Source organism: Macrotis lagotis, chromosome 4, assembly GCF_037893015.1.
Source record: "Macrotis lagotis isolate mMagLag1 chromosome 4, bilby.v1.9.chrom.fasta, whole genome shotgun sequence".
Taxonomy (NCBI): domain Eukaryota; kingdom Metazoa; phylum Chordata; class Mammalia; order Peramelemorphia; family Peramelidae; genus Macrotis; species Macrotis lagotis.
Genome location: NC_133661.1, coordinates 187,130,493 through 187,156,347, shown reverse-complemented (window position 1 = coordinate 187,156,347; position 25,855 = coordinate 187,130,493). Strand labels below are relative to the sequence as shown.

General features: G+C 39.9%; 1 protein-coding gene and 1 long non-coding RNA gene across 6 annotated transcripts; one reads left to right on the top strand and one right to left on the bottom strand.

Moving 5' to 3' along the window:
* Nucleotides 1-209: 209 nt before the first annotated feature.
* LOC141521953 (uncharacterized) lies at nt 210-4,251 on the bottom strand. The gene is made up of 3 exons (XR_012478091.1): nt 4,182-4,251; nt 2,356-2,440; nt 210-701 (listed from the first exon to the last, which is right to left on the bottom strand). It is a non-coding gene; the product is annotated as an uncharacterized LOC141521953 (long non-coding RNA).
* On the top strand, nt 4,207-25,129 carry PARP2 (poly(ADP-ribose) polymerase 2). 5 transcript variants are annotated; one of them, XM_074234973.1, is made up of 20 exons: nt 4,207-4,324; nt 5,197-5,347; nt 8,266-8,405; nt 9,097-9,309; nt 10,044-10,220; nt 10,734-10,804; nt 11,552-11,602; nt 15,663-15,759; nt 16,289-16,364; nt 16,945-17,047; nt 18,079-18,244; nt 18,456-18,594; nt 19,255-19,318; nt 19,408-19,542; nt 19,815-19,942; nt 20,115-20,214; nt 20,792-20,890; nt 21,261-21,385; nt 21,481-21,636; nt 22,413-25,126. In XM_074234973.1, the coding sequence occupies exons 1-20, from the start codon at nt 4,288-4,290 to the stop codon at nt 22,558-22,560; spliced, it is 2,376 nt and encodes a 791-aa protein (XP_074091074.1). In that variant the 5' UTR covers nt 4,207-4,287; the 3' UTR covers nt 22,561-25,126. The 5 variants fall into 5 exon arrangements, with proteins under 5 accessions (XP_074091074.1, XP_074091076.1, XP_074091078.1 ...); XM_074234977.1 differs by having other exon boundaries at nt 4,210-4,324; nt 5,194-5,347; nt 22,413-25,124; XM_074234975.1 differs by lacking the exon at nt 22,413-25,126 and having other exon boundaries at nt 4,208-4,324; nt 5,194-5,347; nt 21,481-21,725.
* The last annotated feature ends 726 nt before the right edge of the window (nt 25,130-25,855 follow it).

Genomic DNA, 25,855 nt, shown 5'->3' with positions numbered 1-25,855 from the left:
AGGACAACCCATTTCTGCTCTAAAGCATACATCAAAAGGGTCTTAAAGTCTTAAAAGTCTCGTGGCCTTCTTTCTTCAAAATTTATTGGGACTTTCCAATCTGAGTCAATAAAAATGTTTGAACATGGTTAACATTTTATTTAGCTATCTATATTTGTTAAAAGGGTTTTTTATTGTTCAATTGTGAGGCATAGAGGAGAGAAAAATTCTTGTTAATCTGAAAAATTAAATTAGGATAAATTGAAATCACTAAATATTTATTAAATGCCTAATCTTTGAAAGCAATATATCTAGCTTAATGGTCCTGGAATTCAACGTAGAGTTGTCAAGAAACAGATTTGTTCCCAGATTTGTCTTCTTTTGTTTTTGTTTTATGAAGAAAACCCAACAAAACCTATTTTAAAAGATGGTGCCAAGGAACAAAGATAATATTCATAATGCAAGTTGTTTATAATACAGTTTGAAAGAGTCATGAATCATGTCAACAAGGAATATGATTTGTACAGAGTAGAAATATATCTATGAATGAGAAAATAATAATTGGCTAATGATATTTGTCCCCCAGATAAAGACCTCTTGATCAAAAGGCAGATACTTACAGGAGCCTTGGTCTTTGATGGCCAACAGCAGTTCTCTTCTTGGTCCTTGGATGGACTTCACCACTTTCTTCAGGTTCACTTAGAGTTTCAGGGTTCCATTATCTGTGAGAATTTTAACAAAGCATCTCCTGTATTTAAACCAATCTGATTCAGTCATTTTCACCCAATTTCCTAATCCCCAAAGAGGTTAAAAAAAAAGAGAGATTAAGTAATTCCCATGGTAAAACCAGTCTAAAAGTATTGACAGCATAGTTGGAGGTGGACCAGGGCAGAGAAGTAGGAAAGAGAGAATATCTAATTCCCCAATGTAGGAATGAAGGGAGTTTTGATGCCAGCATAGTCTGGCATATGAAAGCAGAAACATTTTCTTCATGAATCTTATCAAAAGTTCAGAGAACTGGTTGGCACATAACATCTCTGAGATGGAAAGTCAACAATGTTGACAAAACATTTAAAATGATATACAGAAGAAAACAAAAAAGAATTTTAGAAGGGGATCCAAACAAACACAATTTTTGGTTACTATTGTGTTAAATTTCATTTATATATAAAAAAGAAAACAAAACTCAGTTTCATATATGGACATTTCTCGCTTTACACAAGTGGACCATTCTGTAGCAATTTTTACTTATTGGAATTAGAGTCAGAGGGTTAGCATTGGAGTTGGTTAGGATTAGTGTTAGAATTAGAAATGGAGATGAATTTAGTGTGAGAAATCAGAGGCTATTTTATATATTCCTATATATCAGGAATACACAACACAATATCTTTACATTTGTCATAAAATATACTAAAGACATATTATATATTGTACATGACAAAAAAACAGAATTATGAAATAAATAAAAAATAATGGTAACAATAAAGAAAGTATTATATAGTTAACATGTGTACATTTCTTACAAGTTGCTTAACCTTTCTAAACCCCAATCTCCTCCTCTATAAAAGAGGTATTTCCATATCTATATCAATATATATCCTTATCTATATTAATACCTATATTGATGAAATCTAATCACACAAATATTAACACATGTATATATGTGTATCATGTATTTTGCATGTATTTATGTGTATATGTATTTATATATACACTGTACCAATTTCATGGAATTATTGAGAGGATTAAATAAAATTCCAAATCACAAGTCAAAACAAATTTGCAAACCATAAGAAGATACCCCTCCAAATTGATGTAAATTTAAGCTTTTGGAGTATGTTACCCTTTCCCCAACTCCTGCCCCTAAGCTTTGGTGGTTGCCTGAAATTTCTTTAAGAATTTTATGCATAGGGGCAGCTAGGTGGCATAGTGGATAAAGCACCAGCCTTGGAGTCAGGAGTACTTAATAATTACCTAGCTGTGTGGCCTTGGGCAAGCCACTTAACTCCATTTGCCTTGCAAAAAACACTGGCCCCGGAGTCAGGAGTACCTGAGTTTAAATCCAGCCTCAGGCACTTAATAATTACCTAGCTGTGTGGCCTTGGGCAAGGCACTTAACCCCATTGCCTTGCAAAAACCTAAAAAAAAATTCTATACATAAAGTTATTTGTATAATGGGGAGATTTCTTGTAAAGGAAGAACTTTCTGTTTCAGCTTCTTTTTTTTTTTGACTCAAAAGAATAGAAGTAAATTCTTGCTGCTAATTCCTCCCTTTAATCTATGTACTATAATATCTCCCTATCCAGAGCATTATTTGGGAATTTGTAGGTCCTTCCTTAATGTAATTATACAAATATTTTAGTGAGAAATTGAGACCTGGTAGATAACCCCATGGCAGGCAATCTTCTTCTGATCCAGAACAGATTCTAGGTGCTTTGAAGGCAGGAATGATCCCAGTTTTCTGTAACAGACATTTAATAAATGTTTGTTGATCCATGATTTGTTCTGTTTTACATTTAATGGCCATGTTTGCATCTTAAATTCATAATAAAAAAAAGATTTTTTAAAGCAAGTCCAATCAGAAATTGCAAAGAACCTGAAACAATACCAAAGCTAGAGCATATTTTTCTTGTAAGAAAGCTTATAAAAAATAACATGCATTCCCAAGGGGAGGTGACATTTCTCTCAAATATCCTAGGTTGGTTTCCCTCTACAGAAGGGCTTCCTAATGTTAAACCAAACTTGCACTCCTGGGTTAAATATAATTAGTTATAAAGTGAATCTTTCCAATATGTTGCTGTAGCTTATTCGTTTTTTGGAAATCATTTTTGCATCAATGTGTTTAGTAAAAGTTGTTCAATCATTACTATTTTCATAGCCCTCTCCTCCCACTCCAGGAAATGCCTTATTCGAGTACTAGGATAGTTATGTTTCCCAATGTAAATTCTCTTTGTTTTGAGAGGTTCAATTTAATAACTATTTATTATGCGCCTCCTGTGAGCCGCGGGAATACAAATAAAAGGAAGTTCAAAAAGGAGGGCCATATCTGGTCAAATTGAAATTTTTAGGAACCTCCTTTTTAATTTGTATAAAAGTACACCTGATTTTTTTTTTTCAAAAATCCACAAAACGGCAAACTTAATAAAGGTCTTTAAAAAAAAGAGGGGCAGCACCTTGCTAGTCGAAAAAGCAAATAAAAAGTATTGTATGAAAAAGCCGGGGCGGGGGGAGAGTAGTCTGAATTGGGAAAAAGCAAATAAAAGGTGTTGTATGAAAAAGCCGGGGCGGGGGAGAGTAGTCTGAATTGGGAAAAAGCAAATAAAAAGTATTGTAAAAAGTATTGTATGAAAAATCCGGGGCGAGGGGAGAGTAGTCTGAACTGGGAAAAAGCAAATAAAAAATATTGTATGAAAAATCCGGGGCGGGGGAGAGTAGTCTGAATTGGGAAAAAGCAAATAAAAAGTATTGTATGAAAAAGCCGGGGCGGGGGAGAGTAGTCTGAATTGGGAAAAAGCAAATAAAAGGTGTTGTATGAAAAATCCGGGGCGGGGGAGAGTAGTCTGAATTGGGAAAAAGCAAATAAAAAGTATTTGTAAAAAGTATTGTATGAAAAAGCCGGGGCGAGGGGAGAGTAGTCTGAATTGGGAAAAAGCAAATAAAAAGTATTGCATGAAAAATCCGGGGCGGGGGAGAGTAGTCTGAATTGGGAAAAAGCAAATAAAAAGTATTGCATGAAAAAGCCGGGGCGGGGGAGAGTAGTCTGAATTGGGTTATGGGATCCTCCAGGAGGTAGCCCACCTCAGCCATTGCACTCACTTCGCCGGCCGTGAGTCGTTTCCAAGCCCCGGCGGGGGGAGGCATCCGCCCAGGCCCGCTCCCCTTGGCGGAGGAAGACGGAGCTCGAGGGCTTCTCCTGCCCACTCTGCCCCCCGAGCCGGGACCCATTTTCTGGGAACTCACCCCCCCACGCTCGCGGGAGGAGCCCTGCTAGGGCCGCGCTTGGCCCTCGTCTCAGACCTTCCCAAGGGCTGGGTGAGAGTGACGTAACGCACTCAGCTCGTGGCCCCACTCATGAGCTTCCCTCCGCCCCACGCAATGCTCCCGCCCGGGCGCCGCTATATAAAGCTCAGAAAATCCCGACTCTTTCTAACAGAGGGCGAATATCCCATGAGCCTCTCGGCGGTATGCAAATGATAACTTACGTCAAGCTGGGCTGCGCGGGAATTCCCGTTTCTTCGTAGTGCGCATGCGTCGTATCCAGAGAGCGGTCCCGGACAGTGGACCAGAAAAGTGGGGGGAGAGGGTACCATGCCCTCGCGCGGGAGAGGCACCGGCCACGCCCGAGGTTCGAAGCGGGTTTCGGGGCTCGGGAATGGGGGTTGCAAGAGGCCGGGGCTCACCTCTCCGCCGCCCGCCGAGTAGCCTACGGGAATGGGAGCGTTCCGGGCCTAGGAGGGGGTGGGGCTTCTCCCCAGTCTCGGTTTGCGCGGACTGGGCGGGGGTCGGGGGTCGAGGGTCAGAGGTCCGACCGAAGCCTCTCCCGATCCGTTGCCCCGCGCCTGCAGGCTGGCGGGCCCCTCATTCTTTCCGTCCCCCTCGCGGGATCTTTGACTCCGAGCACCCCCGATGCGCCCCACGGAGCCCCGACAGCAGCACGGGCTCCCAGTGCAAAGGACAGATGAGACATCACCAGGACTCCAGCGGGAAAGGCTCCGTCTGAAGACCAACGAGTCGAGCCCTGCCTTGGGCGGATCTGGGTCCGGATCCAGAACTACATCTGCCAGTGTTGCCCCTCACCCAAGACTGAGTCCTCCGAGGGCAGAGCTAGTAGCGCTTGGCAGTGCCCGGATACCACATAGCAAACGTCTCATGGCGCTTCTTGACTTAACTTGACCAGACAGAGGAGGGACCTTAGATGCTCCTGAGTCCAACCTTTCATCTCGTATATCCAAAGCTAGGACTGGAAGGGACCTTAGTAACCATCTAGTCCAAACCCCCTGACAGAAACTGAAGTTTAGAGAAGTGAACCCGGCCGGAGGGAGGGAGTAAAACAGCTAGGAATTGTCCTAGGTAGCATTTGAACCAAGGTCTCCCTGATTATACGACCAGCCCCTCAGATCTATGACGGATAGTCCAGGTTCTACCCTTTGGTACCCACCCCACTGGCGCACCCCTCTGGACAGTCCCCAAGTTCCATTTCTGTTTTCTCTCCAGCAGCAAAGATAAAGCTTCAAGACCCAGAGCCAGAATCTGAAAAGAGTGAGACAGCCTCACCTACCATTAAATTTCGTTGGCAATGGGAAGACACAGAAGGCGTCTGGCATTGGTATTCTTCTGCTCAGGATACAGAGATCACAGAGGCTTTCAGGTCAGTATGATTAAGAATTTCCTCTCATTTTCCATATCAGAGGTTAAGATTTGGTTCAAAGGGATAATTTGGAATAAAATTTCCCTGGGGATACTTTCCTATCTGAGGTACATGAGATTCAGGGACCATGTTCTGACATGTACTTGCATTGAGTTTGTCTCATCCAGTTTTTATCTCAGTTGGGAGTTGCTGACTGCAATAAGAAAATATCTCTAGCCTCTAGAGTCTCTCAGAAGGTCAATGGAAAAGTTCACCAAAATTTTAATGAATCAGTTGAATGGAGGATCACTCCATCCTTTTCTCTATCTCAAAAATGTTCTACAGCATCTAGTTTAGTGAGATAATGATAAGATTCATGAGGCAAATCTTTCATTTTTGCATTTTAGGTTATTCTTGGTCTTTCTTCCATCAAGGAACCACTGATTCTTTTACTGGAGAACCAGATGTCCTTTTTCCCCCTTGCTGGCAATTCTTTTGGATTGATTCTTTCATGGATTTAGTTTGTCTTTCGTGTTTTCCTCTGTAGGTATTAAGAAATTTGAGTCTAGCTCATTTATTCAGTGTCTACTGTATGTCCCACTCTATTCTAGGCACTGGGAATACAAAAAGAAGCAATAGACTGTCCTCACGGTCTAACAGGAGACAACAGGCCAACAAAAATGTACAAACAGTATACAGGACAAATCAGAGGTGATTAAAAGAGGGAAGGCATTAGAATTAAAAGGAGGTAGGATTTTAGATGGCACTTTACACAAGCCAGGGAACCCACAGATAGAGATGAGGAAGGAGAATAGCTGAGGATCTTGTTCATGGAATACTAGTATCACTGAATTAGAACATGTGGGTATTTTTTTTTGATCCTGGAGTATGGGAGTGATATGTTTGGGCCTGCACTTTAGGAAACTTACTTTGTAGGATGAATGGAGGATGGATAAGTGTGGAGAAAGAAATGAGAGAAGCAAATCTACCAGTGTGAGGTGATAAATATCTGCCCTAGAGTGAGGGCAAGATCAGAGGCTAGTAAGACACATATTTGGGAGATGTGTCATAGGTGAAATCCATAGGTTTTCTCAACAGATTGGCTGTGTGGGGTGAAAGTTAGTGAGAAATCAAGGATGATACCCAGCTTAGGAGCCTGAGGAACTGGGAGAATGGTGTTGTCTTGACAATAATAGGGGAAAGATCTTGTCTACTGAACAGTATCCAGTTCTATATGTCAGAAAGGCAAATGGGATTGCAAACTTAGAAGTCAGTACATTAGGGCAGGATAGGTAGATTTGAGAATCATCAGCATAGAAATGATCATTCAATCCTTGGGAGCTGATGAGAGATCATTAGTAGAGAGGGAGTAATATTATAAAGGGAGAAGAGAAGGGGCCTAGAATTGACTTGAGAGTATGATTTCAACTATAATCCAGCATTTAGAATGTAGATGAGAATTTTGCAAAGGAGATGGAGAAGGAAGGTTCCAGTAGATATAAGGAGACCTTCAAAAGAAAACTCAAGAGAATATCCAGGGGAAGGTGGTCAACAATGTCAAAGACTAGAGAAGTTCAGAAGAATAAGGAATGAGAAAAGGCTGCAGGATTTGGTAATTAAGAAATCCTTAGTAACTTTGGAGAGAATAGTTTTGGTGGAACAAAGAAATGGGAAGCCAGATTGTAGTGTGTTGAGTAGAGAGTGAGAGGAGAGAAAGTAGAGGCACCTATTAGCCTTTTCAGAAGATATAAAGGGGATGAAAGTATCATGAGAGGGTTTTTTGAGGATGGAGAGACATGAGTATGTTTTGCAGGTAGGGAAGGAACCAATAGGAAGAGATTGAAAGTAAGTGATAGAGTAGGAGAGGACAGTGGGGGCAATCTGTTGAGGAGATGGGATGGAATGGAATTGGTTGTATATAGAGAGAAAGGAGTAAGGCTACTTTATTATGTGAGATGGGTAAAGAAAGATAGTGGCAGAGGGTATATATATAAATATATGTATATATATATATATATATATATCACACACACATACACACACACACACACATGTATGGGATAAGGAAGAAAGTAGAAGAGAGAATTCATGGCAGATGGCCTCAATTTTTTTTCTGTAAAACTTGAGACAAGGATCTCAGGTGAGGGAGTGGGATAAGGGGGGTGGATGCCATTAGAAATTTGAGGAAGGATGAAATGGTTTGGAAGAGTGCTGTGAAGAATGGGAAAGTGAGTTTAATAAAGGAGGAGATTGTCTAGAAGCATTGAGAACCCAGTTGAAATTTTGTAACTAAAGTTTTTAATAGACCCTGTCAGAACAGTTGCATGATTTTCTCTACCTTCTTTAGCAATATGTATATAAGAGCAGAGATGGTGCATGGTAGGAATGATCCAAGACTGAGGCTTGGCAGACTGCAATTAGTGATATGATAAAGGAGTGAGGGATTCAACTGGTTTGACAAGAGGTCAAGATGGGGAAAAAAAGGAAAGTGTGGCTACTGTAGTGAATGGCCTGAGGGAGAAATGAGGGTTCAAGGAATTGGAGATTACTGTGTGGACAAAGAATTGGGTTGACAACAGAAAGCAAAGATTATAGTCAGAGAAGGAATTTGGGGAATTCTTGAACATGGAAGTAGTGTATTTTGTGGGTGATTAAAAGATCTAGGGTATGACAGTCTCTGCGTGTGGTTGAAATGGGATGAAGGAGTAAATTGTGAAAAGTTGAGTAGGTAAAGAAACCAAATGGATAGGGTTTTTGAGGGAGGGTCAGTATGTATTTTAAAGTCACTAATGTGGAGGAGAGAAAGATTGTGAACAATGAACTGAACTCATTGATAAATAAAGGGGAGTGATCTGGAGGTCTGTGGATGACAGTTACCAAGGTTTTGATTTTAGGAACTTGAATAGGAATGATTGCCTCAAATTGGGCTTTTCTTTCAGGAAAGGAACTGCTTTGGTAAATATTTCATCAGAGAGTGGAAACATGAAGCTCCAGGTGGACTTTAAGAAGATGGTCCAGAGGAATACAAAGTCAAGGTCTGAGAGGAGAATTGCTGTTGCTATCAAGGAAAAGGACTCCTGTAAGTGTCTATTCTTTTATCAGGAGGTGTTCAATTTAGGGACAGATACCATAAATCTATTATTATTTTATTACTTATGCAAAACTTGTAATTTGTACAAATCACATTTGTTGTCAACATAATGATTACAGTGCCTCTCTCTAATCATAACATAGTTTCCTTGTTTCATGGCACTATCATTAAAAAGGAGTTTTGTTGGATTTTCTTTTTTTTTGTTTGTTTGTTTTTTGCAAGGGAAATGGGGTTAAGTGGCTTACCCAAGGCCACACAGCTAGGTAATTATTAAGTGTCTGAGACTGGATTTGAATCCAGGTACTCCTGACTCCAGGGCCAGTGCTTTATCCACTGCTCCACCTAGCTGCCCCCACTGTGCCACCTAGCCGCCCCTGGATTTTCTTTATAGACTATAAGTAGAAGGTCAGAGGGCTAATTTGGCTCTTAGGATTTCTGTATTAGATAGTTTGGTTTCCAGGACCATTGGATGGTAGATTGCTTGCAAAAGATTAAGCACCTAAGAAATGTTTATTGACTCAAATCTGAAAGACCTAGTAACAATTTGAGGAAAGAAATGCAACTTACATTTTCCTTTGAGACCTTTCTGATGAGTAGAGGTGGTAATTCAAAATTTTGTCTTTTATCTTCTTCACCCTAACTCCTACAAAATCTTCCTTATTATATTATTACCCTTTAGATTTTGTCTGGCAGTGGCAGAACGATGAGGAAGATGACTGGATCCCATATGATGTTAAAACTTGCCTGGCTCTGGAGGCAGCTCTAACAGAAAGCAATGAGTCAAAGATAGATGTGATGTTTGGCCGAAAACGTTATACCCTGGATGTGGACAACATGGTACAGACCAATTGCAAAAGTGGATACCAGCGCAGAATAGAGCGCCAGCTTTCAGGTATATGTAGTTTCTCAGGTTTATTAATTTAATTTTAAAATGCCTGAAATTCAACGTGGGATTTTGATATGTGGAGAAAGAAGTAGTCAATTGGATAATCTTATGCATATAGTAGAGAAAGATGGAACAAGTTATATAAGGTATGGGGTGTACAAAGAAGTTCTAAGACATACTGAGAAAAGTATATATACTGAAGAGAACAGGGGGATAGATAAAGATACACTAAGGAGAAAAACCTATTCATTGTTTCAGCATAGAGGATGATTCCTACAGGGGAGCAAGGAGAACATTGTGAAGAACAACTTTCAATTTATAGAGTAAATTAAAGAGTAAGGACTAAAAATCATCAAAAACATTATAAGTTGAGGAGCTTAGCTCCCTAGCTTATCATCATTCTCTGGTTGCCAAATGATCAGGGCCATTAACTCTTCAAGTATTAAAGATCATGGAGGAAACTACTCAAAGAATGTCAAGAATATTGGATTTAGGAATTGTTGGTAATGTGTAGAAGTTATTACCCAACTCATCCTTTATGAAAAATACTAATTTTTCAGAGAAAAAAGTCATATTTTATATCCTCTTTTTTAAAACTATTTTATTAATGTATTTTGGTTTTGTATCATCTAAAATTTTCCCCTTATGTCCTTCCTTCTACCCTACTCCCAGGGAGATCTGGGGATCTGCTTTTTCTGCTTTTTCTTTATGTTATGTTTTTATCTCTTTTTTGCCTTTAGTGGCTATAGAGTTGACTGAAGCTAATGGAGGCAGTACTAGAAATATATCCAATGCTTTATCTATGGAATACCCTTCTGAAGCCAAGAAAGCCCGAGGTGAATTCTCCGTACAAGGAGTGAAGGAAGAACCTGTGGCAGATGATGCTGAGAATAATGACAAGAACAAAGAGAACAGAGGTCAGCTTCAGGGGGGTAAAGAAGGGTAGCATCAAGGGCAGTTTTGGGGAAGAGGCTTATATTGGATCCTTCAACTCTGCTGGGTAGCTTGTGTGTTCTTTTGAGATATGGTCTAAGGTAACCATCCTTTGGGGCCACTGAAGGTTGCTTGACCATATCATTGATCTAAAACTGCCATCTCCAAAGTTACCAGGAATTTCTTCATGGTCAAATATAATGTTTTCTGTCAATCTTAATCCTTCTTGACCACTCTGCAGCATCTCATACTACTCTTGATTTTCCTCTTTTCATTCTCTTATCAGAGAAATCCTCCTCTGTTTTTTTTTTCCTGGTTTTTCAACCTTGTTATGCCTACTAAGCAGAAGTGTTTTCTAGATTTTGGCTTGGCCTCCTTTCTCCTAGTTATTCATAAAAGACTGATCAGGAAATAGGAAGATTACACATGAAAAAGGTGCTGGCTATTTTTTTTATTCCAGCACCAGTTGTAAACAGTGCTTATCTGTATCTCCTCAGTAACTGTGAAGACCTTGTTACTGAAGGGCAAAGCTCCAGTGGACCCAGAGTGTGCAGTTAAGGTGGGAAAGGTGAGAGACCCTTTATCTAATCCTTAATTTAGAAAATAATGTCTTCCCTTTGGTAGATGCTACTGCTAAAATTCATCCCTAGAGTTTGGTGTTCTATAGGGCAGTGTCAGCTTTATCTCCCCATTGTTAACAGATTATGTGCCCCATCCCCTGAGAGTCTATTCCATAGGATGGGAACTCTGGGGGTGTTGTTCTTTGTTCTTGAGGAAGAACATGACATCAGGAAGGTGATGCCATGATCAGCAAGGGAACTGGATGCACGTGAGGGAGGGCTATGCAGTCAGAGGTGTAAGGATGACTGTACTATATCTCTATGTTGCTGAAAACAGGACAAGGAAGTAGGTGTTTGAAGTCAGCTACTCCTGCTTCTGGGATCTGCAAGTGAGCATGAATGCCTTGGTCAGGGCCACTTCTGACACATTTTCATTGAAGCTTTGCTCTGTCAGAGCAGTAGAGATGAGCAAAATCCTGAGGGCTTTCTCAGGGCCCAACTTGTCCTGGTGTCAGAAAGAGTAGAAATCAGGATTTGGAGTTCTAAGAGATCTGGGTTCAAATACTGCCTTCTTCAAATGCTGCCTATGAGCAACTTGTTTAGCTTCTTTGAACCTCATTCTCCTAAAGTGAGGACTATGATAGAGCTTAGAACCTCCCTCAAGGTATTAGGAGGTTTCATTATGTAAAAGTACTTTGCAAATAATTGTTTTGGTAAATGTCAGATCTCCTTATGTCTGATCTGTATTCTTCTAGGCTCATGTATATTGTGAAGGGGATGATATATATGATGTTATGCTGAATCAGGTAAGAAGGCAAGGCCTTTTGAAAAGTATTTTTTTTAAAACATTTTAACATTCTATTTGTTTTCCAATTATATACAATAGTAATATGTACCCATCATTTTTTGCAATGCTGTGAATTCTGTAATTTTTCCCCCTCCACAAAAGGCTGTCTGACAGTCTCTACATTGTTTCCATGCCATACATTGATGTAAATTGAATGTTATAAGAGTAAACATAAGAATAAACAAACCCCCTACCCCCCCCCAAGAAGATGGGAAAACCTCAAGAATAGAGAGAGAAAAGATGTACCTTAGTCTGTGTTCAGATTTCAATGGCTTTTTCTCTAGAGTGAGTTGCTTTCCCTATCATAAGTCCACCAGAGAAGTTGCTTCAATATTTTTCCCTCAGTTGCTATTACTAGTTGTACCTCCACTCTGTTTCTCCCCACTCTCATTTATTCTATTCTCTCTCTCTCTCTCTCCTTTCATTCAGGCCCTGTCCCAAAGTGTGTTGAATCTGAGTACCCTCTCCCTCGATCTTCCCTCTCTTCTATCACCTATTCCTCCCTTCCCCACCCCCCATTCCCCCTCATCCCATCCCTTTCCTCCCATCCTTCTCCAGGGCAAGACAGATTTCCTCACTCTATTAAGTGTGTATGTCATTTCATCCTTGAGCCATTTCCTATAAGAATTAAGGCTCATTCATTCTCCCTTGCCTTCCCCTCTCCCCTCCATTGAAAAAGCTTTTTCTTGACTCTTATGTGAAATCTCTCAGCTTCTTCTTCATTTCCTTTTCCTTCCTCCCAGTACTTTCCCCCATCACCCATTGACTCCATCCCTTTACCACATCATACCATTATATTCCACTCCTTCCTATGTCCTCTCTGTATATGCTCCTTCTAACAGCTCTTATAAATGAGAACGTTCATATGAGTTAGCAATATCTTCTTCCTATGCAGCAATACAAACAGTTCAACATCATCAAGTTCCTCATAGTTAATTCTTTTCTGAGTAGTTCACCAGAGTCCTGTACTTGGAGATCAAACTTTCTGTTCAGCTCTGGTCATCTCAATAGGAAAATTTGAAAGTCTCCTGTTTCATTGAAAGTTCATCTTTTCCCCTGAAAGAGGATGTTCAGTTTTGCTGGATAGTTGATTCTCAGTTATAAACCAAGATCGTTTGCCTTTTGGGATATCATATTCCAATCCCTACGAGCCCTTAATGTAGATGCTTCCAGATCCTGTGTAATCCTGACTATGGAGCCTTGGTAGTTGAATTGCTTGTTTCTGGCAGCTTTTAGAATTTTATCTTTGATTTGGGAGTTTGAGAATTTGACTATAATATTCCTGGAAGTTTTTCTTTTGGGATCTCTTTCAGGGGGTGACCAGTGAATTCTCTCAATTTCTATTTTACCCTCAGCTTCTAGGATCTCAGGGCAATTTTTCTGTATTATTTCTTGAAAAATGAAATCTAGGCTCTTCTCCTGGTTGTGGCTTTCAGATAGCCCAATAATTTTAAAATTATTTCTTCTGGATCTGTTTTCAAGGTCTTTTGTTTCTTCCTGATTTTTTGCAAAGTCATCAGCTTGCTTTAGTTCCATTTTGCATTTGAAGGAGTTATTTTCTCCAGAGAGCTCTTTTATCTCCTTTTCCAGCTGGCTAATTCTGTTTTTTAAGGCATTCTTCTCCTCATTTGCCTTTTGTTTTGCTTTTTCCATTAGGCCTAAACTGGTTTTTAACATATAATTTTCTTCAGTATTTTTTTGTATATCTTTCACCAAGCTTTTGATTTGGTTTTCGTGATTTTTCTGCATCGCTCTCATTTCTCTTCCCAATTTTTCCTCCATCTCCTTTAATTGCTTTTCAAAGTCTTTTTTGAGCTCATCCATAGTCTGAGCCCATTTTCTATTTTCTTGGAGGTTTTGGATATAGAAACTTCGATTTTGTCGTCATCTATGTGTTTTAATCTTCCATGGGACTAAAGTAATTCTCTGTGGTCAGATTCTTCTTTTTCTGTTGTTTACTCATTTCCTCAGTCCAAGACTAATTTACAGAACTTTCAAGGCTTTGGGGTTATTTTTTGGGGGGGACACCCCACTGGGACCTTTATTCCTCCAAGGTCTTATGCTCTCTATTCTGTGCTTTGATATGTAGATGACCACAGCACTACCCTCTGCCCTGGGGCTATAAGGAGAGATCTAGCTTGGTTATTTAGTATGGAACCCCAAACTGTTATATCTGAGTGTAGGCAAACAGCAGAGTCTTACTCCAGGGAGAGCAGAGAAATCTCTGCAGACTTCCCTTATCTTCTCTGGGGGTGCATTTCTCCAGATTCTCACAGCTAGTGAGAATTTCTGCAGATTCTGCAGCTAGTGCTCCTCACTCTACACGCATTCTGGTGGAGCAGAGTTCTCTCACGGCCTTCAAGCTGTTGCTGGTGGTCTCTGGGCTGGGCTGGGCTGTGTCACGGCTTTTTTTCCAAACCCTGGTCCTGGTGAAACACACCTTTCCCTCGGAACCTCTAAGCTATCTTGGACTGGCAAAATGTATCACTCCATAATTCTGTGGGTTCTGCCCTCTTAATTTTGGTTAGAGCTATCCTTTGTTTTTTGGGGGGGGGGGTCAGAGTTCCTGGGAAATGCTGCCTTCACACCGCCATCTTGGCTCCACTGAAAACTGTCTTTTTTATTCATTGTTAGGGTCCATATGTTCATATGCTCCTAAGTCAGAATTCCTTACCTTAGGTAATATCTATTTGGCAGTATCATCTATAACACAATACTAGCCCACCTACTATTAAATATTTCCCAAGATGTTTTAAGCTGTTTGTTAGCAGGTTGATATATGATACCCTTTTCTCAAAGAGCAAAATAAATTACATTACCAAAAATTGTTCTGAGACTTTTTTTATAGTTACTTTTATAGTTCTTATTAAGAAGAGGTTATGGGGAATGGAAAAAAGGAAATTTTCTACTTAATAGGTCCATTAATTACAACAGCTTTTCCAGTTATAAAACTGTTATCTTTACTATTTCACTGAGAACCTAGAAGTTTCTTTTATGCTTCATCTTCAGAAAGAGTGGATTAAGCAAATTAGAAAGTCAGTTCTAACTAAATTAATAGGAAGCTGGAAAACGAAGGGAAGAAAAGTCTGTGTACATTAGCAAAGAAAGTATGGAGTGGACCAGACAGTGTAGGGAACAGTATTCCAATGTTAAGCTAAGCTTTACTTTGTGGATTTTCCCTCACTCCAGTCAAACCACAGTTGTACTTTGCCCCGATGTACTACTTCCTGGTCCTATTCTCCCCAGAATGGCCCCTACTCCACATACCAACTTGAAGGAAAAGAGATCCTTGCTCTTTGTCCTCTTCTTTCATTGTCCTGCTTGTAGTTCTCTATCAGATTGCTACAAGCCTTGGTGGTGGTCAGTACTAACAAAAGAAATAACTGGAACCAAATAACTAGTATAGTTTTGCAGATTTGAGTTTGTTGTTTTCCTTGGAAAAATAATCACTATATACTAGAATAAATTAAGAATGAAGAGGATCAAATGGTTTAGGAGCTTTAAGGATGGGGAAGGAGGGAATGGTGGGAATTGGAGCAGAGGGACAAAAGAGAAGAAGCTAGAACAGGTTATCTAGGACTAAGTTCAGAGCTTTAGAATGTTCACTGGTTCTTATGCATGATTTGAATCGCAGAATGTTTTTTTAAAAGCTATCAGGAAATGGTAGTTTCTTTTGGTTCTCATTTTTCTTGCTCATAAAATTCTCTCTTCTACACTATTTCCCAGGGGAAAATTGGTGTTTGTATGTAAGGAACTCATTTAATAGGAATTTCCTGGGGCAGCTAGGTGGTGCAGTGGGTAGAACACCGGCCCTGGAGTCAGGAATACTTGAGTTGAAATCCGGCCTCAAACACTTAATAATAATAATTACCTAGCTGTGTGGCCTTGGGCAAGCCACTTAACTCCACTGCCTTGCAAAAAAAAAAAAAAAAAACCTAAAAAATAAAATAAATAATATGAATTTCCTATTTAACCCAGCTTATGTTTATGTGCTCTTTTTTTTATTCCAATCCTTGTAGACCAATCTCCAGTTCAACAATAACAAGTATTATATCATCCAACTGCTAGAAGATGATGGACAGAGAAACTTCAGTGTCTGGATGAGATGGGGCCGAGGTGATGGCTATAAAAGGGGTTTGGAGCATGGGCGGGGGAGAGGGGTATCGTATTTGAAAAGTTAGGTCAGTTTGCTAATAAATGAAGGGTGTTCTGGATTAGAATTGATCATATGGGAACTGAAGGGTTGGAGTGATGCAAAGAAATATGGATTTCTTGAGTAAAGAAATTTAATATAGTTCCTGCTCTTGAGGTGGAAGTACAAAGAGAAACAGTACCCTTCTCAAGAAATGTTCATCCTTCAGACTCCAAGATGACCCTGTCAAAACAATATGGGCAATTAGATTTGGGTCTTGCTTTCTTTTATGGTAAATGTATTATCTGTATTAAAAGAATCAACAAATCCTCAAACTCTACCAGACTTCTCTACCCCTAGAATTTCTTTGTCTCCTTCAACCATTGTGGCCTGCTTTTTCCTTAGTAGTGAATAGCAGTCATGAGGAAATTAAGTTTTTCTCTGTCTTAAGCAACTGTACAGGGATTGAGCTTCTCTTTAGGACTGACATTATCACTGGCATTTCCTTTGCAGTTGGGAAGGTTGGACAGCACAGTTTGGTGACTTGTTCTGGGGACCTAAACAAAGCCAAAGAAATATTTCAAAAGAAGTGAGTGCCCTAGCAAGTGGGCAGGAAAATATCCACCAAAGCATCTCTTCTTTTGATGAAGATGCTACCTTCTTAGTCAAGTAGGAATTGTCTGCCTGACTTTTCTGAAGCTAACTAGAGACCATAAAATTCAAGTATGTGATGGTATGTTGTATTATTTCAAAAGACAAGGAGGAAAGGAGACTTCCAATGTCTGGAGAATATCTAGAGATCAGAAACTGTCTTTATATCAACTTCTCCCTTCCCTTGAATATGTATCCCAAGACCTGCAAATCCTTAGAAATACCTGCTTTTTATGACCAGAAAAATGGGAGCTATTTCTTCTGTGTCTAGGCTCAAGGATTCATGTAATCATACTTTGAAAATCCTTAGAATCCTGTTCATTCCTCTTGAGTTTTCTCTCTTTCCATTCCTTTGAGTATAGTTTTTTATGGGATGGTAATATGAGAACATTCTATGTAGTAAGTGGGGCTTCGCAAAGATCCTTTGTGATGAGGCAAAGTTGTTCTGCAGAGTATGAAAATAGTCATGTAACTTCATCTATGTGATTGTTTTCTCCCTTCTTCTTTGAACTCCACAGATTTTTTGATAAAACAAAGAATAGTTGGGAAGATCGTGGCAGCTTTGAGAAAGTTCCTGGAAAATATGATATGCTCCAGATGGACTATACAACCAATACTCAGGTATTTCCTAACATTTCCTCTGGGGAAAAGCTATAGTTAGCTCACCTTAGGTAAAGCTACCTTTTTCCCTGGGAATTGACCATTCCCTGAAGATTAGGATTCACCAATTTTGTGACTGATAATCTTGATTAATTATGGTTGTGAGAATGAGACAAAGTAGACAGGGAAGGAGCAGAACTCTCATATCCTTGCAGATTATAGGAAACTTTTATTTGCTGTTTTACTGTTAGTTGAAGAGGGGTGTATAGAAAAGTAGTGCTCCAACAATGTCAAACATTGATAAAATTGCATTTAGAACATTGTGTTCAGTTCTAACTCTTTTTAAGCAAAAGAACCCTGGGAATAGCCTAAGGAATTGGAGATATTTAACTTGTAAAAGAGGACGTGGGATTTTCAAGCATTTGAAAAGGATGTTGTGTTTCTTTAGAGGACAGTTGTAGAAATGGGCAAAACTACAAACATACACTAGACTCGATAGAATGAACTTTTTTGAGAAGTAAAGTGGGTAGAGAGCTGGCCCTGGGGTCCAGTCTCAACTCTTTATGGCCACTTAAGCTCTCACTGCCCCAGGCAATTCTTTAAGACTTCTTTTTTTTTTTTCCTCCAAGGCAAATGGGGTTAAGTGGCTTGCCCAAGGCCACACAGCTAGGTAATTATTAAGTGTCTGAGATCAGATTTGAACCCAAGTACTCCTGACTCCAGGGAGGGTGCTTTATCCACTGCACCACCTAGCTGCCCCTCTTTAAGACTTCTTTACAAAAGACTTAATTTACCAAGGATTCAGGAAGTTCCTCATGGAGTATTCCTTATGCCAATGAAGTCATAGATCTAGTCCAGAAAAAAGAACTCTAATAATTAAAGGATGTCTAGAAATAGAATGAACTGCCTCCAAAAATAATGAATTTGCTACTCCAGGAGGTTCTCAAGCAGACTGCATGACTTTGTTAGGAGTTAGGTAGAAGGGACTTATGTGACTAGAACTAGATTATGTCTATAAATCCTTTCTAAATAGGTTCTATAATCTGTCTCAGGGTGAAGAAGAATCAAAGGAAGGGACAGTGGCTCCCATTTCGCCTCCCAAAGTAGAGTCTCAGCTGGAGCTTCCAGTCCAAGAGTTGATAGAGTTAATTTGCAACATTCAGACCATGGAAGAAATGATGGTAGAGATGAAGTATGATATCAAAAAAGCCCCGCTGGGTATGAGCCTTGTAATGAATTCTTCCCTTCTTTCCCCAGATCTCAAAGTGGGATCTTCTTTCTCCCCCATAAATCTAGATTGGACTTCCCTGATAGAAGTACTGAATTGGGGATAGCATAAAGATTGGGTGCATTGAGTTTCCTTTAAATGGTCTAAAGGGATAGATCAGAAACTCATTTAGGAAATCTGGTGTTTTGATTGGGCCTACAGGGAAGCTGACAGTGGCACAAATCAAGGCAGGTTACCAGTCACTCAAGAAGATAGAAGATTGTATCCGGTCTGGTCTTGGTGGGCGGAGCCTGGTGGAAGCATGTAATGAGTTCTATACCAGAATCCCACATGACTTTGGGTAAGGTTGCATCTGGGGCATCACCATCATTACATCCCTTCAATCTTCTGTCTTCTCCATCCCTGCCAAGAAACTTACCAGCAGAAGAAGAGTATTGACCTTCTCTTAGCCCTTGAGAGTAAAAGGTCTTTCTTAGTTCCAAAATTGGAATTGAATAACTTGGAAAGCTGGGTTTGGATTAAATGTAATCTTTTCTTGAGGAATCTGTGTCTTTGTGTCAGATTATATCCCTAATCTTCAGCTAACTTAGTTTCTAGTTTTAGGAAGAATTGAACCTAGCTTTGTAAGTACCTGAAGAATACCCCTTTCTTTAACTGCAAGCAAATTCATTCCTTATTATTTTCTACAGCAGTAAAAGTAGTATAGCCATTCTCCTATGAAAACCTATTATCAGGAGATGAATCAAGTATCAATAAGCATCCCTGTAGTAAGGAATTCTGCAGTCCTTTTTTGTGACTCAAATCTTAATTAGAAACTTTTTCCTTTCTCTCTTGTCCTATTCAGAGCACCAGTTTCTTCATATCCTGGAAATTCTATTCTGTTTTTGGTCTCCACTAAGTAATCTGGTTCCTCAGCCCACTTTGTGATGGAATTTCTCTTAGTCCTTTTGAGTTATTCTTCTTGTGAGCTACTAACATTTGCTTATATCTCTTGTCCTAGGCTTCGTACTCCACCACTAATCCGAACAGAGCAAGAATTGAAAGATAAGATACAACTTTTAGAGGTAAGAGATATGTGGATTGATTGATGGCCTACTTCCCTTAAGCCTGTTAGTCCCAGCAGCCTTGTCTCACAGCTATATATCTCATTTAGGCCCTGGGGGACATTGAAATTGCCATCAAACTGGTGAAGACAGAGCTGAAGACCCCAGAGCACCCACTGGACCAGCATTATAGAAACCTGCATTGTGCTCTTCGCCCCCTGGACCATTCCTGTCATGAATTCAAAGTGATAAAAAATATCTTCTCTTTCCCCCTATTGAAACTGCTTCCTTTTCCTATTATTATTTCTGATGTTAGGCTCTCAAATCCATTAAGAAAAGAATCCGTATTTTTATCATCCGTGTGACTTTAGCTGAGTGAGGCCTCTTCCTAAAATGTGAAATCTTTTGGGAATCTGAGAAAGATACTTCTACCTTCATGCATCAAGGAGCCCATGGGGGGGGCGGAGTCAGTGATGCCAAGTCCAATACTGATAATTTCTTTCATCCCTTCATCCAGGTGATCTCGCAGTATTTACATTCCACCCATGCCCCTACTCATAACGACTACACTATGACCTTGCTTGATGTCTTCGAAGTGGAGAAAGAGGGTGAGAATGAAGCCTTCAGGAAGGATCTTCCCAACAGGTCTGAGTTTGTAAAGAAAACCTTCTGTCTGATCTCTCTACAACTAATTCCCTAAAGAACAGAGTATGATTTGCAGAGGGAGGAAAGGAAAATGGAGAGTTGATCCTATCCAAAGCCTAACTGGAAGGGAAGCAACAAAAAACACAGGTTGATACTATTGGCTCTCCCTTAGGATGCTGCTGTGGCATGGTTCCCGATTGGGTAACTGGGTGGGGATTCTAAGCCATGGACTTCGCATTGCTCCCCCTGAAGCTCCCATGACAGGCTACATGGTGAGTACAGTTGTAATTCTCAGGTTGAACATGTCATGACTTTTCTTTAATGTCTTTAGAGTAGAACTCTTGTTCTGATGAGAATTCTGGAGGTTCCCCTTAGCCCTAGCCTGACACAAGAAGTTAGATCTCAATTTTCTTCAGTAGTCATGGAAATTGGAACTGTGAAGTCTTGAGATTGATGGAAACTGAGGTGCTTTTCCACCTCCTCATGGACTCCCACCCAAACTTCACAGTTGTTTCTTAGGCATTTTAAGGAAAATAGGAGATAGGATCTAGATATTCTTAACTCTCTTGACAACTAGAGCTTTTCCTTCTTTAACTTCTAAACACTTTTTATGAAGGCTTCTAACTCCTAAAATGAAAAAGCTGCTCCTTTTTTCTTCCCCTTAGAGCACTGAAAACCAAAGGCTCTATACCTTCATTCTGTCCACTCAATTAAAGTTGTTAAACCCCTAATTCCAGAAAACGAGCTGAAGTTTTGCTCAAGATGTTTAAAATCTAGGGTTGGTGGTATGTTTAGCTCTACCTTTTCCTCCATGGGCTCAGTGCTGACCTAGGCCTTTGCCAATTGCAGTTTGGAAAAGGAATATACTTTGCTGACATGTCCTCCAAGAGTGCCAACTATTGCTTTGCCTCACGCCTGAAGGATGTAGGTCTGCTGCTGCTCTCAGAGGTAAGGAAGGGGCTCAGCAGATAGGGCCCACTGCCTATCAGTTGAAGCCCTTCTCAGGGTGGGAAGAGAGCATGAAAATAAAAACCCTTTCTTAGGTTCTGTCATTTTCTGCAACACTTGTATTTAGCTGAAATGAGGTAAAGAATGATGAAAATGCCATGAGGGCTTACTGGGAGCCAAAAGATCAGGGTTCAGGTTCTAGACTTGTAAATGATCAACATATGACCTGCCTTCCACTCTCTTATGCTTAAATTAAGAGAATCTTTTAATGAGAGAAGGTATGACAGTGATTCTGCTAAAATGCTTCCTAGTTATCAACTATTAGAGGGGAAACATGTTATGTGAATTTCAAGGATATTTTCTTGTGTAGGTAGCCCTGGGTGAATGTAATGAGTTGCTAGAGGCCAATCCAGAAGCAGCAGGACTGCTGCAGGGCAAACATAGTACCAAGGGAATGGGCAAAATGGCTCCCAATCCCTCCCATTATGTTACTCTGTAAGTATTAACAATTATTTTGACTAATTCCATTCTTTCTATTCCTTGACCAGACAGGTTTTAATAAAGCCTTTCTATCTTCTTTCCTTTGACAGGAATGGATCCACAGTGCCCCTAGGACCAGCAAGTAATACAGGAATTCTGAACCCAGAGGGCTATACCCTCAATTATAATGAATTTATTGTCTATAACCCTAATCAGGTTCATATGCGATACCTGCTGAAAATTCGATTCAACTTCACCCAGCTCTGGTGAGGAGTTAGTTCATCAGTGACAGATCAGACTATATAGAACTTGTGGTTTTAATGAATTTTTTGCATAGTAAATATATTGAAAAATTGGCATTGCAGCATTCTCAGACTTTGTCTCCATGACTGACTGCCTCTGATTAGTCTTCTTATTCTCACAGCAGAAAGTACTCATTGCCCTGCCTACAGCCATTTGCTGGGGAGGCCCAGGTCTTGGCTCCACACAGCTGACTGCTTCCTTACAACAGAAGAGACCCTAGTGTAACAGACACAAGGACATAGTCTCACTTTTAAGGTTTTCACTATAGGACCTGTTGAACTGGTCAAAATATTATGTTCTTCCTTCCTTGTGCTATACAGCATTTTGTGTTCCCAATAACGACTGCCATGCTCACCAGCTATAGGTTGGGCCTCTCCCAGAGATTCATATCTGGGTCCTCAGAGGCTATCAGAACAGTTCAGCACATGGAGGCTGTGACTGCACCAGAATGAATCTAAAGAGTCAATACAGAGATAGACAGGCCTGCTAGGTCCCTCTTTCTATTTCCAAGCCCTCTTGCTTTTTCTCTAATCTCATATTCTTCTCAAGTTTTCTTGCTTCCCGTATTCATCTTTTTTCTGCCTTATGTTGGTGTCCCAGTCTCCTCTGAGGGTAAGTTCTGCCATGTTCCAAAAGACACCTGAGCTGGCCATGAGAAAAGATGAATCTGCCACTCCCAGGGCAGAGTTAGAGCCCGAGCAAGCTTTCAGGCCCTCACCATGCACCTTTCCCCCCTTAGGCTGCTCTGTTCTCTTGGATCCTTTGCCAGCTTACCAGACTCAGACTTGGCTTGGGTGATGTCCAATTCGATTCCACTGGGATTTTCCAACTGTAAATTAAAAGTCTCTTTGCACCCCAACATAGTTATCTTTTTCTGCTGCTGTTGAGGGACAGATGAAAACAGTTTGGCATATATTTGTATGTATATTATTTTTTTTCCCAAGGCAGTGGGGTTAAGTGACTTGCCCAAGGTCACACAACTAAGTAATCATCAAGTGTCTGAGGTCGGATTTGAATTCAGGTTTTCCTGACTCAGGAAAACAGGGCCAGTGCTCTATCTATTGAACCAAATAAGCTGCCCCCTGTATATTATTTTCTTAAGTAGGTAGTTTCAATCCATATTCAGTAAGAGTTTATCTGCAGGAATCCCTAAAGTAATCAGTTAATCTTAGCCACACCAAAGTAACCAACATTTGAGTGCCCATGTTAGAACCTAGAAGAGATATAAAATATAAGACATATCTGTTCTCAAGGAACTCTATATATTTGGGCAATTATCATGAATACAAAATGATAAATGAATCATGTATAAATATTAATCCATAAGTCAGGCAGCATGCTAGGGACTAGGGATACAAATAGAGATAATCAAACTATCCGTATTCCTTGTGGTTAGAAAACGATATGATGATAATTGTAAGATAACTCATCCCTAAAGTGAAAGAAACAAAGATTAAACTTGGAACTTTTTCTCATGCCTCACAGGATCTGTACTCATGACTCAAATAAGATCAACTTTAGAGAGAGGCAGCTCTAAATTAGATAAAAAGTACCTTGAAGATTTTTCTATTCATGCCTCAACTTAGGAAGAAAGACCTACCTAAGATCTTACCAGGATTAAGGTCAAGAGAACCTAGATCCCCAAAAGTGACTGTGCTCAGGAGACAGCAGCTATCTAGGACCAAGTCCATAGCAGATATCAGACTGTCCCTCTCAAGCACCGTCATTCAATTGAAGGTTAAAGTCAAGTCTGGGAAATTAATAGAAGGGAGAAAATTGTCCAAATTTTTCTAAATCCTATCAACTCCTACCACAGTCATTCCTGGGTTAGACAAGATTGAAATGGAGGTGATTAAAGCCTTTTCTAAGAATCAGAATTCTTCCAGGAATAGTTTACCCAAATAGTGTACAGGGGCAGTAATCTGACCAGAGTTCCCCTTTGCTTAGTGATTGAAGGCCCCTATTATCTCTCTTCTATTTCACCTGAAAATGTTGGGCATGAGGCCCTTTCCCACTTGTCTCTAAATTAGGTTTGATCCAGGGCAAAGGTTCGAGGAGAGGACCAGCGCAGGGCACTGACTCGGTCAGGGACCTGGGATAGATCACATGGTGGGCTCAGTGTTCTTGGACCCACTACCGGTCTCCCCACCCAGCCTTCCTTTCAAACACAGGCACACAGTCTATTTTCTAGGGCATATTACTGAGGACTAAGCCAGTAAAACTGAAGCCATTCCTACTCACTTGGGCTCTGGCGACAGCTTTGGTCTCCTGCCATAGGATCAGTTCCTTAGCCTGCCTGCCAGACACTGCCAGGGATCACCAGTAATCACTGTGGACCTCTCAATAGCACCTATGTTACCTGGAGAGGAGAGACCTCATCAGAGCAAGAGCAAGATACTTTGACTAGAGTGGACAATGCCTGTTAATTTAGAATAGGTAATATTGGTAACAGTGAAAAGACAAATGACAACAAACTATCTTTGTGGGAAATGTACTTTGGGGAAGAGTCTGAAGGGTCAAAAGGTAACAATTTAACACGTATATTAGTGGTAAGTAGAGGTTGATGTGTATGCAACAATGTGGGACTGGAGATGGAAGGAGAAGAGATCCAAACTTTTCTCCTAGTCACAAGCTCTTACCTGACTCTCAAAGCCTCACACTTACCCACTTTCTGAACGGTTTGTATAACAATGAAGACAGATGACAACTCAATAAAATTGGAATTATAATACAGCAACATGCACAAAAGTTATAAAATCAGGAATATATTTTCTAGTACAATTAAGTCAAGAAACTTGTAAAATTCTTTGTAACTTAAAAAACTGTTCAAAGTAACCTCAGACAATATAAAATATTTGGGGGTCTATTTGCCAAGACAGACTCATAATCTCTTTGAAAACAATTATAAAACACTTCTCACACAAATTAAATTAGATTTAAATAACTGGGCAAATATCAACTGCTCATGGATAGGTAGAGCTACTATAATAAAAATGACAATTCTACCAAAACTAAACTATCTGTTTAGTGCCCTACCAATCAAAATTCCAAAAAATTACTTTAATGAGTTAGAAAAAATTGTTAAGTAAATTCATATGGAGAAATAAAAAGTCAAGAATTGCCAGGAGCTTAATGAAAAAAAGAGCAAAAGAAGGTGGCTTAGCCCTACCAGATCTAAAATTATATTATAATGCATCAGTCATTAAAACTGTCTGGTATTGGCTAAGAAAGAGTGGTGGACCAGTGGAATAGGCTAGGTGTAAAAGCAGGAGCTGATTATAGTAATCTGCTGTTTGATACCCAAAGAGTGGCCATTGGGATAAAAACTCCCTCTTTGATAAAAATTGCTGGGAAAATTGGAAGTTAGTATGGAAGAAACTTAGATTAGACCAACACCTCACACCCTTTACCAAGATAAGATCCAAATGGTTATAGGACATAGACATAAAAAACAATAAGCAAATTAGAAGATCAAGGACTAGTCTACCTGTCAGATCTATGGAAAGGGGAACAGTTTATGACTAAGGAAGAGTTGGAGAACATCACCAAAAACCAATTAGATGATTCTGATTACATTAAATTAAAAAGCTTTTGCACAGATAAAAACAATGTAACCAAGATCAAAAGAAATGTAGTAAATTGGGAAACGATCTTTTCAACTAATGATTCTGACAAAGGACTCATTTCTAAAATATACAGAGAACCGAGTCATATTTTTAAAACAAAAAACCATTCCCCAATTGACAAATGGTCAAAGGATATGCAAAGGCAATTTGCAGATGAGATCAAAGTAATCCATAGCCATATGAACAAATGCTCTAAATCATCAATTATTAGAGAAATGCAAATTAAAGCTTCCCTGAGGTACCACCTCACACCTCTCAGATTGGCCAGTATGACCAGGAAAGATAATGATCATTGTTGGAAGGGATGTGGGAAATCTGGGACACTATTACACTGTTGGTGGAGCTGTGAAACTCATCCAACCCTTCTGGAGAGCTATTTGGAACTATGCCCAAAGGGCAACAAAAATGTACATACCCTTTGACCCAGCAATACCACTACTGGATCTATACCCTGAAGAGACGAGGAAAAAGGGTAAAAACATTACTTGTACAAAAAAATTTATAGCAGCCCTGTTTGTGGTGGCAAAAAATTGGAAATCTAATAAATGTCCTTCAA